This window comes from Chelon labrosus (genome assembly GCF_963514085.1).
Source record: "Chelon labrosus genome assembly, chromosome: 4".
Lineage (NCBI taxonomy): Eukaryota > Metazoa > Chordata > Actinopteri > Mugiliformes > Mugilidae > Chelon > Chelon labrosus.
Window position 1 is genome coordinate 32,221,275 of NC_140340.1, and position 16,034 is coordinate 32,237,308.

At 40.5% G+C, this 16,034-nt stretch overlaps 1 protein-coding gene across 1 annotated transcript in view; it reads left to right on the top strand.

Annotated features, from left to right (window-relative positions):
• The first annotated feature begins 2,702 nt into the window (after positions 1–2,702).
• Positions 2,703–16,034, top strand: part of nfasca (neurofascin homolog (chicken) a) — a 62,232-nt gene continuing 48,900 nt past the window's right edge. The window contains exons 1-3 of the mRNA XM_084543959.1: positions 2,703–3,202; positions 6,873–7,032; positions 14,231–14,248. Of these exons, the coding sequence (XP_084400085.1) occupies positions 6,939–7,032; positions 14,231–14,248 (112 nt within the window). The 5' untranslated portion in view covers positions 2,703–3,202; positions 6,873–6,938. The remainder of the gene's footprint in view (positions 3,203–6,872; positions 7,033–14,230; positions 14,249–16,034) is intronic.

The following is a 16,034-nucleotide window of genomic DNA, read 5'->3' on the forward strand; positions in this document are numbered from 1 at the left end:
TGCACACATGATGTCTACGCAGCTTAAAAATGTATTGAGGAGAAAGACTGATGTAATGTTTTTAGGCAAATTTTTTACTGCAAATTTTAAAAAACTTAAGGAGAATTAGAATTAGGTTTGGCCAAAGGTTAGATTAGATTAAATTCAACTTTATTGTCATTACACATGTACAGGTACAGAGCAACGAAATGGAGTTTAGCATCTAACCAGAAGTGCAATAGGCAGTAAGTGCACGTGGCATAAATAGTGTGGTGTATAAGTAGTATGGTACATGTTTTTTTTACAGCATATGGACAATATTTACAGATCAGAACCTATGCACAGGTGAGACCATATATACAGGTAAAGCTGTTAAGTAGGCCATGTAAAGATCTCCTATAGCAAGGAAATGATGCCACTGCCGTATAGCCACCTCTTTAACATAATAGCATATGACCTGTGAACTGCTTTTATTCCTGGGGGCCATTTATTGCCATGACCTCTTTCTCTTTCACCTCCTGGGTCTGTCATTAGTGAATTGGTGAGTGCTAGACCTGTTATACATCAGGAGGGAATAGCAGGTGATAGACGTCAAATTCAGATGCGCACGTGCACACACACACACACACACACACACTTCATATTATCCCATGAGGTTGTTGAAAGCTGGTCAGAGCAAAGACCTACACTGGTGTGTGTGTGTGTGTGTGTGTGTGTGTTTGATCTAGAGCATCAGCAGCATTTGGGCTGATTTATTTATTCATTTTAGTTGTAAAGATTTCACATTTAATTTAAATAAACAGCTTGTATTACGTTATGAATCCTTTGGAAAAAAACATTATTTTCCGCCGAGGCTTGATATTTTTTCTGAAATTCATCTGAAATACTCCAAAGATTTGTTGATATTGGAATAACATTTACATTTCATTAACAAACAACCTGTTCTATGCTACCATTGTAGCATAGTGTGCTCTTGGGCCTCAGTTAATCTGGTGGACATTATATCAGGCAAAGTTATGAATTACAACTAGAAAGAAAAAGATTGAAAACCAGTCCTGTGGTCTCTGATGATCTGTGAGTATCACATCAGGGTGATCCGTGTGGTAGTTGTTCATTCTGGTGAACATGCAAAAAACAAACAAAGGCCTATCAAATAACCATCATCGACTGTTATGTACATGCTAATCTAAAATATCTCTAAAATACTATAGGAATCCCTGTGGTGTAATTAGCACATAACACTTTTACAAACACAGGATATTGTGCATGAGTTCCCTGGATTTTCCCAAATGAATAATAAATTAAATGAATCCCTTGCCTCTAACTTGAGCGCTGCTAAGACAGTTTTACTGCTCAACCAGATGACAAGGAGCGGCTCTACTCTCAGTGTCTGTGACTTACTCATATGCACTATCTCCTCAAGTAGGACATACTACTATCGTGCCCTATGGCAACGCACTTAACCCAGTTAAACATTCTCCCCAGATGTTCAATGTATGCAGTACTGTAGTCAGAGGGAGGATACTGTACGGCACATAACACATACGGTATGGGACGAGCTTTTTAGTCGTCAGTTTGAGTTAAGGATGATTCCGCTAACCAGTAATATTGTAACGGGATAAAAAGTTTAGCTTCCCAAAAGTGCTAGAGAGTTTATTTCTTACAGGGACCAAATGCATTAATTACTTAAAGAGGGAGAAGAAACACTGTACCAGATTTAGCAAATAGCTAATTTCCATGGGTCCCAGGGCAGGTAGGATACTGAAACATACCATAATAATAATAATAGACAGCACACATAAAGATCCAAATGAAAAGAAAGGACAGCAAACTATTAATGTTGGCAAGATTGAGTGCCTAGGTACAATTTTTTCACCTCATATGAGAAGGTACAGTAATCTAAACAGGTTTTCACATTAATTGGGAGTGTGTTCCAAGTTTTTATAAATAGACAGAGCAATGAATAGATATTTCCTGGGAGTTAAGCTTGTGTTGCACTTTGCCTGTTTGCACTTTTCTTATTGCACTACTACAAGAGGAATGTTCTGCTTTCTATTGTTTTATACAGTTTTAAGTTAAGCAGGACAGGTTTCTGTTTAAAAAAGATAGTTATTTTATTTTATTTTAAAAATAAATTGTTGTTTAACCCTTATACACAAATAACGGTTAAAAAATTTACCACGCCGGGAAGAGTGAAGGCAGTCGGGTCGACTGGCGCTGCCAGTGAGGTGCCCCTTATTTACTTTTCAGGGAGTTGGCAACCCTACTTGTCTCCAAAGCTAAAAAGCCATGTACAATAGCTGAGGAGCTAATTGCACCAGCAGCAGCTATCCCAGCTGAAACCATGGTGAACAAAAAAGCCACAGATGCAGTCCGGTCAGTACCGCTGTCTAATGACACTATGTGACGCTAATGCACAAACATTTGGCAACATTTACAGGATTCGTGGTGGTATTGAAGTTTAAAACCTTGAAACCATTGAAAACCATCCTTTAATTTGTTTTTATATAGTGTTTTTCTACTTATCGGAACTCAAAGCGCTTAAACAAATCTTTAAAAAGAAGTCTAAAGCAACCAACACATACATTACTGTAGCTGTGCTTTCTGACATTGACCTAAAGCCTGAATCTTTTTGTTTTGGAGAGTTGTGTTTCATATTCCCAGAGGTTTTTTTCAGAGCCTTCCAGGCAAACTGTGAGTTAGTGTGTATCCCACTGTACACATGCACAAGTCTGAGTGTGTCAAGGAGGACAAAAAGGAGAGGGAAAGAGCATCCAGTAAACCTACAGGGAGTTGCTGGCACACAGACAGACTCGTTGAAAGCGCACACACAGTTGGAGATAAAACACTGCTGCAGACAGTCCTGAGGCATGTGTGTCTGCATGTGTGTGCTGCTCTTTGCTCTGTTGTATCTTCTGCTTCTTCCTGTACTCAGGCTAACTAAGACTAATGAGCAGTCAGCACATCTGGCTCATGTTGCCTCTTCACACCTGTTTTATGGCAGACGTTGTCTCTGTTTAGCTCTAAGCATACAACATATTTAGCCAGATATTGCTTGTTTAGAATAATATAATGGCTATGGTTGAACTTTGATGTGGAGCTTTACTCAAAAGGCTTTGAGAACTTATACTAATTATGTGTTCTCTTTATTTCTCCTCAGGTCTGCTGAGGGGTCTCGAAAGAGTGATTGACAGACAGAAGATAAGTGTCGGCATCCGTGAACGTAAGTGAGTGTTCATATTCTCACAGACAGAATGATTTGCACTGAATTACATGAGCTCTACATGCCTAGTTTCACTGAAAATTAGGAATTAAAGTTTTACGCATTTATGCATTTAAAGGAAAAGATTACATTAGTCAAAAATAATGTTTCAGTGTCCTGTAGTGACCATAATAGGTGCACAGAACTGTAAAACCAGTTGTCTCACAGTAAATAGAGATCAGAAACCCTAAAAAAATCTTCACAAAAAGCCAAAAGAATCCCTCCAACGGCTGATTTGTTCTTGCAGCAGCAATTTATGGCATTTGTATAGAAACATCTAATATTAAATAATGGAAGAAACCATATTACAGAGTCATTCGGCAAATTTATGCAAATCCTCCCCACTTGAGGTACTTGGAGTTAGGTTTACAGTTTTACCCTTCTTTGTCTTGGGCAGTATGTGCTTCTGGCAAAACATGTCAACGGTCATTAAACGTTTCTTGCTGGTCTTTATTTCACATTGTATATACTTGATAGAAATTCATTTTAGAAATAGCCTGCAAACGTCCTTCTGTTCCTGTTAAATTAGCAGAACAGAAAGGACACGTGGAATTTCATCTGGTGACTTCTCCTGTGCACTATGTTAGAAACAGAGCTGGGTCTGATGATGGTAATGTGTGCCTGAGGTTGTGCACCTTGGGCGAACCTAGCCAACCCTGACCTGGTTACATCTGGGCTCATCTGTTAGGTCACCTTCTGTGTGTGTGTGTGTGTGTGTGTGTGTTTTTTTTCTTGTGCAGCTATCTTTCTGAGGACCAGTTTGAGTTACACCAGTGATTCCCAATCTGGGGTACGCGTACCCCCAGGGGTACGCAAAGTGACGTAGGGGGTACGCGAAAGAGTTGACTCTGAACTGATTACATTTTGAAACTGAAAAAACGGATAACGGGTTGTTTTCTTGATTCTCCACCTAAATGAAAAATCAAAAGACTGTTTTTCAAGTGAGTCAGTTATGTTAATAGCTAGATTGTAGGACAGCTGGCTTTGAAGCTATGTATCAGTTTGCTGCTAATGTAGCTAGTGCTAGGTCACCTAAATAAGAAAGACGCTGATTCCCTGAAATGTCTATGATTGGTGGGCAGGTGCAAATCTCCTGATGATATAGCTATACTCACTACAGTTATTTTCCCCCCAGAAACAAGCAAATGTCGTTCTTGATTGGGTCTTTAAATTATGTCGTCAACAATTCTGATAACTTTCTGTCATTTGAACTGTCAAGTCATCAGTCTGAGGTAAACTAGGTCGCCCGGCTAACCGCCAAAAATGGATAAATGGGTAATAGATTGCCCTTCCAGAGAGAACTCAACTGCTACCACCAATCAGCCCACAGGCGAGCCAGCAACAACAACCCTAATCTAACTTTGACCGGGATGCTAGAAGCAGTGCAGAGGTGGCTAATGAAGCTGCTAGCATAGTCACGGACAGCGATGAGGAGTCTGAAGTGCGTGAGAGTAGGGGGTACGTGGCTGGAGGTCAAATGTCTGAAGGGGTACGGGCTGTGAAAAGGTTGGGAACCACTGTGTTACACCATCAGCGTGAGGACATTTGTGCAAAGTGAGGACATTTTAGGGTTAAGACTTAGGTTACAATCAGGCTATGGTCAGGGTGAAGGTAAGCGTTATGGCTACGCACTTAGTTCAGATGGTTAGGATTATGGTAAGGCGCCATACAAACTAAGTCAGCTCTATTCAACACGTGTGGTATTTGTGTCCTCCAGACTACCCTATAAAACCGTAGAATGTAGCCTCCTTCATAAATGCGGGGGAGATTCCCACATGAAAAAGCAACTGGAAAATATTTCCAAGTATAGATGGGTTGTTTTGCTGTCCACTCAGAGTGTTGCACAAATGCACAAAATGCACATAAACACAGGTGAATGAAGGCACACCGACTGTCTGCTTGGTATGTGTCCTCATCATCCTTATGAGTCAGAGGGCCGGTTCAGACCTTGCATTAAGATCTGATCAGGGCAATCCGATTACAAGTGACCAGCCTTTGGTACGTGTGATCAGACCTGGCATTAACATGCGTCTCCAAATACGTCTCCATCTCAGTTTCACACTCTGTATGCAAATAAACCCCGACTTCATCTGGGGCGCTGCTTCAAGGTGCTAGGGAATGCATGGGGGTGGTCACACCTGTCTTTTACGCGATTGAATCACCCAGCTCAGATCTTGATGCAAGGTCTGAACAGGCCCAGAGAGACTATTTGGTCAGGTGCCCATTGGTTACCTGACAATCTTACCCAAGGACATTTGACCAAACAGGGAAAACTGTCACATACACAAATTTCACATTTCAAATTACAGCTCCAAGAAATATGTGACAGCCACTGATCCTTTTTCTTGGATGTCTGTGCACTCTGCCTCGGTATATCAGTGTGTGCTATAATTTATAATGCACTGGAGATTGTGGAGATTACTGACCTATTTAAGAGTTTTCACTCTCATTGCCACCCTCTGTTTCTTGATTATTTTTTATTGCGTGACTTTTCTGCTGGGTGCAGATCCTGTCATAATGCTCATAATGAACTATATGTTTCCCTAACGCTTACATTCTTCCATGTTCTTGTGTAACCATCTGCCTCTCTGTCCATCTACATCCATGCACTGTATGTGTGTGTCTATGCTTGGCACCTAAAACCAGCCAATGCTGTTGTTTCAGCTCCCCAGGGTCAGATTAGCTATTTGGGCAGGGCTGACATACATCCAGGTGGTTTATGCATAATGTGTTGAAGATATGGACAGGTTACAGTTTTAGGAAAAAAAATAAAAAATCTCTTTATTCGTTTAATCTTTCATCCACATTTTGAATCCGTTACCGATGTAGTGACTGGCAGTTTATGTTTGACAGTTTAATCACGCAATCATGACTTGTGTTAAAGGAAGGTGGTGTTTTACTGTTTTCTAATGCAAACAACAACAAAAGAAGCTGAGGACAAGCTGAAGTTACAAACCAAATACAAAAAATAATACATGTGTGAAATGCATGCAAAAGAGTTTTTTAATATTAAACGGCATGAGCCATTTACCAGTCACACTCAGAGTGAGGATGCATCAGCAAAACCTGTAAGTATTTTGACTTGAGCAACAGACTTTTGCCTATAAATTCAACTTCATTTGTTATGTTACTGAATAAAATAATATTTTTTTTATTCTTATTTATATAAATCACAAATAATGTCACGAGAAGAGGTAAAAAGATGTTTTATTCCAACTTTATGCGCAACAGTGTAGTTTTACTTCCTAGTTGTGGCCATTGTTACCTTTGCATTCTATATTTTTTAAAGAATGATCCAAGTCTAGTTTTACTATACATTGTTATTTTAACTAATTTATTTTTATTTATTCATACAACTGGCTTTATCATAGGGTTACCATTAAACATGGGGAATCTGATCGCAAGTTGACAGCTTTTAGTTCCTGTGCTCAGACCTGGCATTAACAAATGCGTCCTCAGTTAGTTCTTCAGATCCAAACTCAGTTTTGTGCTCTGTATGCAAATAAAGTCACCCAGGTCCCACAACCCTGTGTATATTTATATATACACACACCTGTGTGTATCATACATACTGTATGATGTACTGTGCTGTCTTCATCCTAACCATCTGCCTCTCTGTCTATACTCACAGGTCTTTGGGGTGGCTGTCTGAAGAACCATCAGTCCATTCAGGAAGTAGCCGATCGGACAGGAAGACATGTTGGGGCGGGGTGAGCATGTGGCCCTGGTTGTCACATCAGTACTGCTGCTACTGTGGCGGGAAGCAGCACCCATTGAAGTACCACAAGACCGTAAGTCATTCAACAATCGTTAGATCCTCTTTGACTTTGTTTAAAAGGAAAGTTGGCTTGTACAAATGTTAATGATTAGTGTCACAAATGGGGATTGCTATTGGCCCCTGAACTTCCTTGAAAGTATGTATTAGTGTAGTTATTGGATCCGTTCCATCTGTTAGCCTTTTTTTTTTCTTCACTTTTTCCAAGTGAAGAAAGTATGAAAAGTTGAAGCTACCGTTGTTGTTTGTTGGTATTCTGAGACGAAGTGAAAACACAGACACAAACTGGATTGTGTTGCCCAGAGGCTGAGCTAGACTTTTTCGTTGTCTGTCATTTTGACTGACAGGGTCATACAAATCCCGTCATAATCTATTTTTACCCGTCATTTAAATTTTTTAAAAAGATAATAATGACATATTAAATAGCATTTAATTTTCATTAACTTTAAGTACTTTTTCAGAACACCATTGACTTTAAATGGTTAAAGCAGTCCAGATTGCAGTCCGGGACTGCTAGCTAGCATAGATGGCACCGTAGGGTTGAAGTGCTTCGGTGGTATGCAAACTCTTTTTATTTTGCACAATTTGCACAAAAACTCATCAGTCCCTGCAATGTGCTTTCATCCGATTCCTCCATTTTGGTAGGCGTTAGCCGCATAGACACAGACATATATACATATATATTGTATATATACATATATACATAAATATTGTATATATGTCTATGGTTAGCCGAGCTCTGACGTGTGCGTCAGTATAATCGGTGTACCAGGAAATCATGCACTGATAAAAGTTCCGCGATGCTTGGAATACAAATTGCGATTAGAGACAAGAGCCAATTAATAACGTCACTCGCCACCAAGTGGTCAGGGGTGTGAATTGCAGTCTGTCAAAATGACAGATGGTCTTCAGATTTTTCCGTCACAGTTTTAAAAAAACGGTCAGTGACGGAAAATATTCAGTTAACGCAACCCCTGGTGTTGCCTACATATATAGGTGCCTAATATGCCTAATAATACTAAGTAATACTGTCTGTCTGTCAAATGTAATGTTCTGGCATCATGATCAAACTGAATGTTTAATAGATATTTGGTTAGAAGAAAGTACCCAAAATTAATCACACCACTCATCAATTGTATATTATATAATATAGTTTATTTTTGTTGTATTAGACTGTCTGCCACATATGTGCAGAATTCTGTAAATATACTGCATATGATGAATTCAAATGATATGAGACGAGAAATAAAGATAATATGCAACGCTGTAGCCAGAGAAAAGCCCAAACCATAATCTGATGTTGTTCTGTAAATGATTTGAGACACTTACTATACATGGAAAGATGCTATCAGATGAACGGTCTTTAGAACCTTTAGAACCTTTAGAACCTTTAGAACGTGAAGTGGGACAAAAAGCACAAATAAGAAAGGAAGAAGCCATGGATTTTCTTCCTGTCCCTCAGAAAAGCCCCCCTAAACCCACACACACACACACAGACACACCCACACCCTCCACCCGCACACACACACAGACACACACAGACACACACACACCCTCCACCCGCACACACACACAGACACACACAGACACACACACACCCTCCACCCACACACACACACAGACACCCTGTTTTCACAGATGAATGTTTCTCATTTTGACAATGAAAAATGATTTGAAAGAGAAAGAGCTCCGAGGACACCTGGCTTTTACGCCCCCACCTCCTCTCACACCGCTTCTCGATGTCTCTTTGTTTTTCTAAGCGTGACCTTTCAACCCTGAAGTTATGATGTCCTATTGATCTGATACACACACATGCACACACCCTGCCTAACAAAGACCATTTGGATAACACTCTTAGACCTCAGTGACCTCTCCTTAATGAATTTGCCACACTGTGACATAATGTATTATTATTTATTATGACTTTTATATTAATTAAACATTTAGGATTTTCTTTGTCTCTTGTTGCGTTTTCCCTCTATGCTATGAAGAATAATATATTTAATGAAAACGAAGAATGAGTAGAATATAATATGGACTAGAATACATGCATATATTAATCAGACTAAGGTGATTTACATGCTCCAGCACATTATGGTATTGCAAAACAAAGCTAAATATCAAAGCCCTAATGATCATCACATGCTACACAGTGTAACTGAGCAGAGGAAATGAGGAGCCCTTTGCCCCGTCTCACTTTGCCTTCTCTGCTTCACCGCAAACTGAACTCTTGACTTTTATTGATTATTATCATTCTTTCTAAACATGCTCACACGCACTCTCTCTCTTTCTCCTCGCACACAATAATATCTGAAGGGCCTATGATGAATAATATTTAAACATAGTGATGCACGATATATCGGCCGCCGATATAATATCGGCCGATATGGTCATTTTTTTACACATCGGTATCGGTCAGGTGTAAAAATAGAGCCGATGTGAACAGGCCGATAATTATTCCTGTGTATTTGATCTGTGTGCAGAGCTAGTGAGCGGAGCTGAGCGGTGCGAATGTCCTGCTCCTCGCTCAGGTGGCTGTTCAGTCGGCCGCTCCTCCGCTCAAATTCACGTCAGGCCGCTCCGCTCAATTTCGCTCCCCGCTCCACCTGTCCTCTAGCCTGGATACCAGACTCTCTGGCTTCGCAGAGAGTCTGGCCTAGCTCCATTGGCAAACGTTTATTTCCTGGTGGGAGGGCACAGTTTGAGGTTTAAAATCATCGGAGTTCCTTTAACCAATCACTAACGTTTGGTAATGACGTATGTTATGCGCCGGAGCCTTCAGGCTCTGCTGCCTCGTACTTCCGCTTTCAAGAACGCAACAAGTAAACAAATCGCTACTCTACCATCCCCCATTGCAATTAAGGACGCGAAATTGGAATAAAAGTGCTGTAATGCCAGGAAGCATATCCACAACGGAGCGAATGGCTTCGAGTATATCCGTCTCCGTTCGTGTAAACATTTCAAACTCGGCGCGCAACTGAAACGTAATCGCTCTCAGATCCGCCCTCTGTTCGCTGATTGGTTCGCCAACCAGTTGGCCGGAGTAAACGTTAGCGGATCAAGCTATTCCAGACGGAGTACTGTAGGGAATGCAAATGAGCGGAAGTACGTGGGCAGGCGGAGCCAGGCTACCTGTCCTCCCCCGCTGCAGCGAAATCGCTCCACGCTCCACGCTCGCTCCAATTTAAAAGAGGGAGAAATAACCCTATCAGTTTCCTTTCTAAAATATTTCACGAACTCCATCTTGCCATGGCAATTTTTTTGAAAATGAACGGTTTTGGTTTTATTAGGAAGAAATGAATTCTGGGTGGATTTGGGCACGCGTCAGGCTGGTGGTGTGAGCGGTATCGGAGCGGAACAGAGCGCCCGCTCCGGCCTCTAAATTAACAAGCGCTCCGCGCTCCACCAAAATTCCATCCGCTCCGCCCCTCGCTCGCTCGCGCTCCGCTCACTAGCTCTGATAGCAGTAGCTTTCTTCCGCTGCTTAGCATTAGCTAGTTTTTCATATTCTTTGTAGGCTTCAGGATGCTTGTTTTTTAAGTGGGTGATCAAATTGGTTGTGTTGAACGATTTGACACGAGCTCCCCCTCGCATCACCCGGCCTTCACAGTCATTACATACAGCATAGCGAGGAGTCATTACATACAGCATAGGATCCTCTTCAAAGACTTTGAAAAATGACCAAACAGACGACATCTCTGCTCAACTAAAGATTTTTCAGTGTTTACAGAAAACAGTATCAGTCATCTTATTTTGCTAAGTGGCTTTGGCCATTTTTTAGGCCTACTACTGTACCTTAAATATTTTTCAATGTTATCAGAATACAGTATCAGTCATTTCTGAAAATAAAATGCAAAAGTAAAAGAAAAAAATGATTTATTGATGATTAATGATTTTGATTATCATAAAAATGTGTTTCATATATATATATCGACATTGGTAAATATCGGTATCGGCCATAACAGCAATATTAACATCGGTTATCGGTATCGGCCAGAATTTTTACATCGGTGCATCACTATTTAAACATCATTAACTAGGTCACACAGATACGGTGTATAGTATGGGTATATACGTATCACACACTGTGTGCAGGCAGAACACGGATGAAGAGTAAGTATGCAAAAACACGCACAAACACACCACACATCCTATACCCTGCCTTATCTGTAGATACAAGGTCAAACTCCTGTTACGGGACAGATTTATCATGCATGTGTGTATGTGTATCAGTGTGCAGGTGTTCGTGCGCTGGTAGGGATGTCAAGTTTGTCAAGTTTTACTGCCTAATATCTATATCTTCGTGTGTTTAGCACATTTGCAGGAAAGCGTCTTAGTCTTCAGTCCACTGTCATATACAGTGGCAAGAAAAAGTATGTGGACCTTTTGGAATTTCATGGTTTTCTGAATAAATTTGTCATAAAATGTGATCTGATCTTCATCTAAGTCAAGGGTATTGACAAACATAATGTGTCTCAAATAATTACACAAAAAAAAATCTGATCTTTCATGTCTTTATTGAGAACAACCAAAAAAAACTCATAGTGCTTGTGGAAAAAGTATGTGAACCCTTGAGTTAATGACCTCAAAAAACTTAATTGGAGTCAGGTTTTAGCACACCTGGAGTCTTGTTAAGATAATAAGTTTGGAGGTGTGGACTACAGCTACTTTGACTGATAAAAACCCCTCAAACTTTTGGAGTTTGGTCTGCACAAGAAGAAATCGCTTATGTGAGCCATGCCTCGCCAAAAAGAGCTTTCAGAGGATCTACGATCAAGAATTATTGATTTACATAAAGCTGGCAAGGGTTACAAAGTTATTTCAAAGACTTTAGAAATTCACCAGTCTACAGTTAGGCAAACAATTTACAAATGGAGACACTGTGGGACTGTTGCTACTCTACCAAGAAGTGGGCGCCCACTCAAAATGACACCAAGAGCACAACAGACTCATCAATGAGGTAAAGAAACAACCCCGAATGACAGCCAAAGATTTGAAGGCATCATTGAAACTTGCTAACATCTCTGTTCATGAGTGTACAATACGTAAAACACTGAACAAGCAGGGCATCCACGGCAGGACACCACGAAGGAAGCCCCTGCTTACTAAAAAGAACATTGCTGCACGCCTGAAGTTTGCAAAAGAGCACATTGACACTCCACAGCGGTATTGGCAAAATGTTTTGTGGACTGATGAAACTAAGATTGAACTATTTGGAAAAAACACACAGCACTACATCTGGCGTAGAAAGGGCACGGCATATCATCATGAAAACATCATCCCAACCGTAAAGTATGGCGGAGGAAACATCATGATTTGGGCCTGCTTTGCTGCATCAGGGCCTGGCCAGCTTGTAATCATTGAGGGGAAGATGAATTCCCAAATATATCAAACAATTCTTCAGGATAATGTAAGAAAGTCTGTACGTCAGCTGAAACTGTGTAGAAGGTGGGTGATGCAACAGGACAACAACCCAAAACACCGGAGCAAGTCCACAACAGAATGGCTTCAGAAAAACAAAATCCGCCTTTTGGAGTGGCCAAGTCAGAGCCCAGACCTTGACCCAATAGAGATGCCATGGACTGACTTGAAGAGGGCCATACACATGAGATGTCCAAAGAATATGACAGAGCTAAAGCAGTTCTGCCAGGAAGAATGGGCCAAAATTCCTCCTCAACGATGTGCAGGTCTGATCGACAGCTACAGGAAGCGCCTGGTTGAGGTTACTGCTGCCAAGGGGGGGGGGGGTCAACCAGTTATTAATTCTAAGGGTTCACTTACTTTTTCCACTGCCATTTTGAATGTTGAATGAGTGTGTTCAATAAAGACATGAAAGATCAGATTTTTTTTTTGTGTAATTATTTGAGACACATTATGTTTGTCAATACGACTTAGATGAAGATCAGATCACATTTTATGACAAATTTATTCAGAAAATCATGAAATTCCAAAAGGTTCACATACTTTTTCTTGCCACTGTATCATTTGATTCTGCAGAAAGGGAAAACACACATGGATCGTACAGAAGCAGGTTGCCTAGAAAAAACAAAAAAAAATAAAACATCACTTAAATTAAATTCAATGAAAGAAACAACAGAGTCATCCAGGGCCCGTATTCCTAAAGATTCTTAGAGAAAATATTCTAAGAATTTTCTTAGAGTATGGCCACTAGGAGCAACTCTTAGCGCTAAGAATCTTTGGGAATACAGGCCCAGACCTTTAGACATTTCCTGTGCCAGCAGTAAAGCTTTTAAAGCAGTAGCGCTTATACTTCTACTTTATTTCTGTGTCAGTTAAATTATTTGTATAGTTGAAAGATGCAACATGACAGCGTGGTACAGTCTTGGACATGACATCTAAAGTATTTTCTCTGTGCTGTGTTTCTCATCCTCACTGCTCATCGTTTGTCGATACGGGAACTCCTTACAGGTGAGTCCTCAGTCGCTGTCTCTGAGATTCATTGAGATTCATTACTCAGTACTGTAAATCTCTTTCTCATTTTACACTCATGTGACATCTAATATAGATAGCTGCTCTAATGAATGCTTTATACCATGAGTGTGTGCTCTAACTGTGGTTCCCAACTGGTCTTTGGTCAATTGTCCACATTCTCAGTGATCAAATATAAACAATGAAGACTCGTTCTGTTTTCATTCGTCCATTCTGCCTGCCAGTTCATACAGAGTATCTTGTTGTGAGGATACAATAATAATGACTCATGAGACAGCGTGAGTGATTACCATTATGCTGCCTTTCAGTTACATTTAGGAAATCCAAAACTAATCTAATTGTTGCCCAAGCATCGCAAATACAGACCACTCCTAAATTATATTCTTAATGAACTGGAACCGGTCACTTCTTAATGACCTGCTGTCATGCATGTTGTCATTTTATTACGTGTTTATAACAGCAGGACATTGTAACAGAGCTTGAATGTTCAAAATATGTTAATACAGTATTTTTTCATCCAGAAGATAACAGTGAAGAATCACAGTGAAGCTCATTTGGACTGGAAAATGAACTTTTATAAACCACATGCTCTTGTTCTATTCAGATTTGGGTGAGTGGGTCAGCTGGGAACCACAGAGCTTTAACACGATGACTGTGCACTGACTATGTAACGTAGAGCAGTTGTGTTCTTGTCTCTAAAATGATTAACAATCACGTCACAATTTGTCCATCCTCTTTTCTTTGCATTGATCTTGGACTAACAGCAAAGATCCTGCAAGACCGTAAGTGTTTCTTCTTAACATGTCTCTGCTAATGCTTCTGAATTTGTTTTACAGTTCACAGGCCGTATCTTGAAATGTTGCATGGATTAATTAGACTATAAATAAGAATATTATACACTTAACTTTAAAATGTGCAGTCTCATCTTGCTCTGTGAAGGTTAAACACACATCCACATCAGATTTGGGAAACATTTTCCTGATGTGCAGACTCTGTGGACGTTTTACAGTCTGTGAATTAACTCACAGAATTCTTTGAAGAATGACAGCGAATGTGTATTTCGACAGGTTGTCCAATAGGCTTCGTTTTAGAGAATACCAGCTCTTCTCCTTTAATCTAACAGGTGGCTGGCACTCTGAAGTGCTTGCCGCTTGTTCTCTCGCGCGTACAGTGGACTTCTGTCCGATTCAAAGCACTGCTGGGCTCAGTGAGCTCGAAATGGAAAAAGGGGCAGAGAAATGTTGGCCGTGTGGCTTAAGTGAGGCATTAAATATGTATAGCAAAGGGCCCTCAGCTGGGAAGGTAGAAACTGTGGTCTGCTTCATTTTCGTTCTAATGGATGTAAAGCAGGATGAGGCTGATAATAGGTTTTCATTAAATCAAAAGTCATTAAAGGAACATATCAAAGGAAGTAGTTTAAAGGCTCTGTCTGCTAATACGTGTAATTTGATTTACCCCGTGTTTCCCCCTGTGCTGCAAAAAGCATTTTGTTTGTTGTTTCACATCTTCTGTGGGAACAAACAGGCTTCATACTGAGTGACAGCGACAGTATAAAGTAAGTTAGAACACACTAAGACAGGGGTCTTCAACGTTTTCCAGACCAAGGACCCCCAAACTGATGGAGAGAAGGAGCGGGGGGCCCCTACTTATGTATATGTGTCTCAAAAGACATTTAAATTTATGGAAAGCAGTACTTCCATGGACCCCCTAGGGATTGTGGACCCCCCTGTTGAAGATCTCTAAGATTAACTAAAACATGTTTGTTATTGAGAATAAGTATAATAATATAGCAGGACTGTGAAGGTCTGTCCAGTTGGAGACCGGACCCCAAAGCAAGAGACTTAATACTCCGTGTTAAAGTCAATGGGGTTGAGTTTATTCACAAAACTTAGCAGGGACGTGAATCCCAGAACAAAAAAAAAAAATAAAATACAAAGAGGCAAACAAAAGGCGCTGGAAAAAACACAAGAGACGAGTTCTATGTTTGCAAAAGATAAATCCTCAAAGCACAAACCATAACACACGTAACTCTCTGGCACTGGAGTGAAGCTAGGGCCCGCCTTTTAAAGAGTGATGACTGATAACTGGTCACAGCTGAGTCAGGTGCTCCCACCTGCCCAGGTGAGCCTAATGAGGGAGGGAGAGAGAGAGAGAGAGAGAGAGTGAGCGAGCAGGGAAAGAGAACAAACAGCACCAGCACTGGAAACCCAGGACCACAACAACAACACTAGTTTTAGCTTGTTTAAAAAAAAGTCTTATAGACATATAAACACACTATTATATCATTATAATAGTGTGTGTCTGTGCCGTTTTGTTAGTTCTAAGAACACTGCACTTGACGCTCAGTTTAGAGGGTATTTCTTACGACATCCTACCACAACAGTGATGATAACCAGTTTAACTTGTGGATTTGGACACTTTATTTAATCACCAGGGCGTTTCTTCCCTTCACTCCCTCTATTTGTCCCTCCATCGAATGTCATTACCACAACCCCAGCACACTGACCTTTAGCAGAGCTGCAGGGCTAGGGTTATGGGTTAGATTATTGTACGTCACTAGGAAATAAA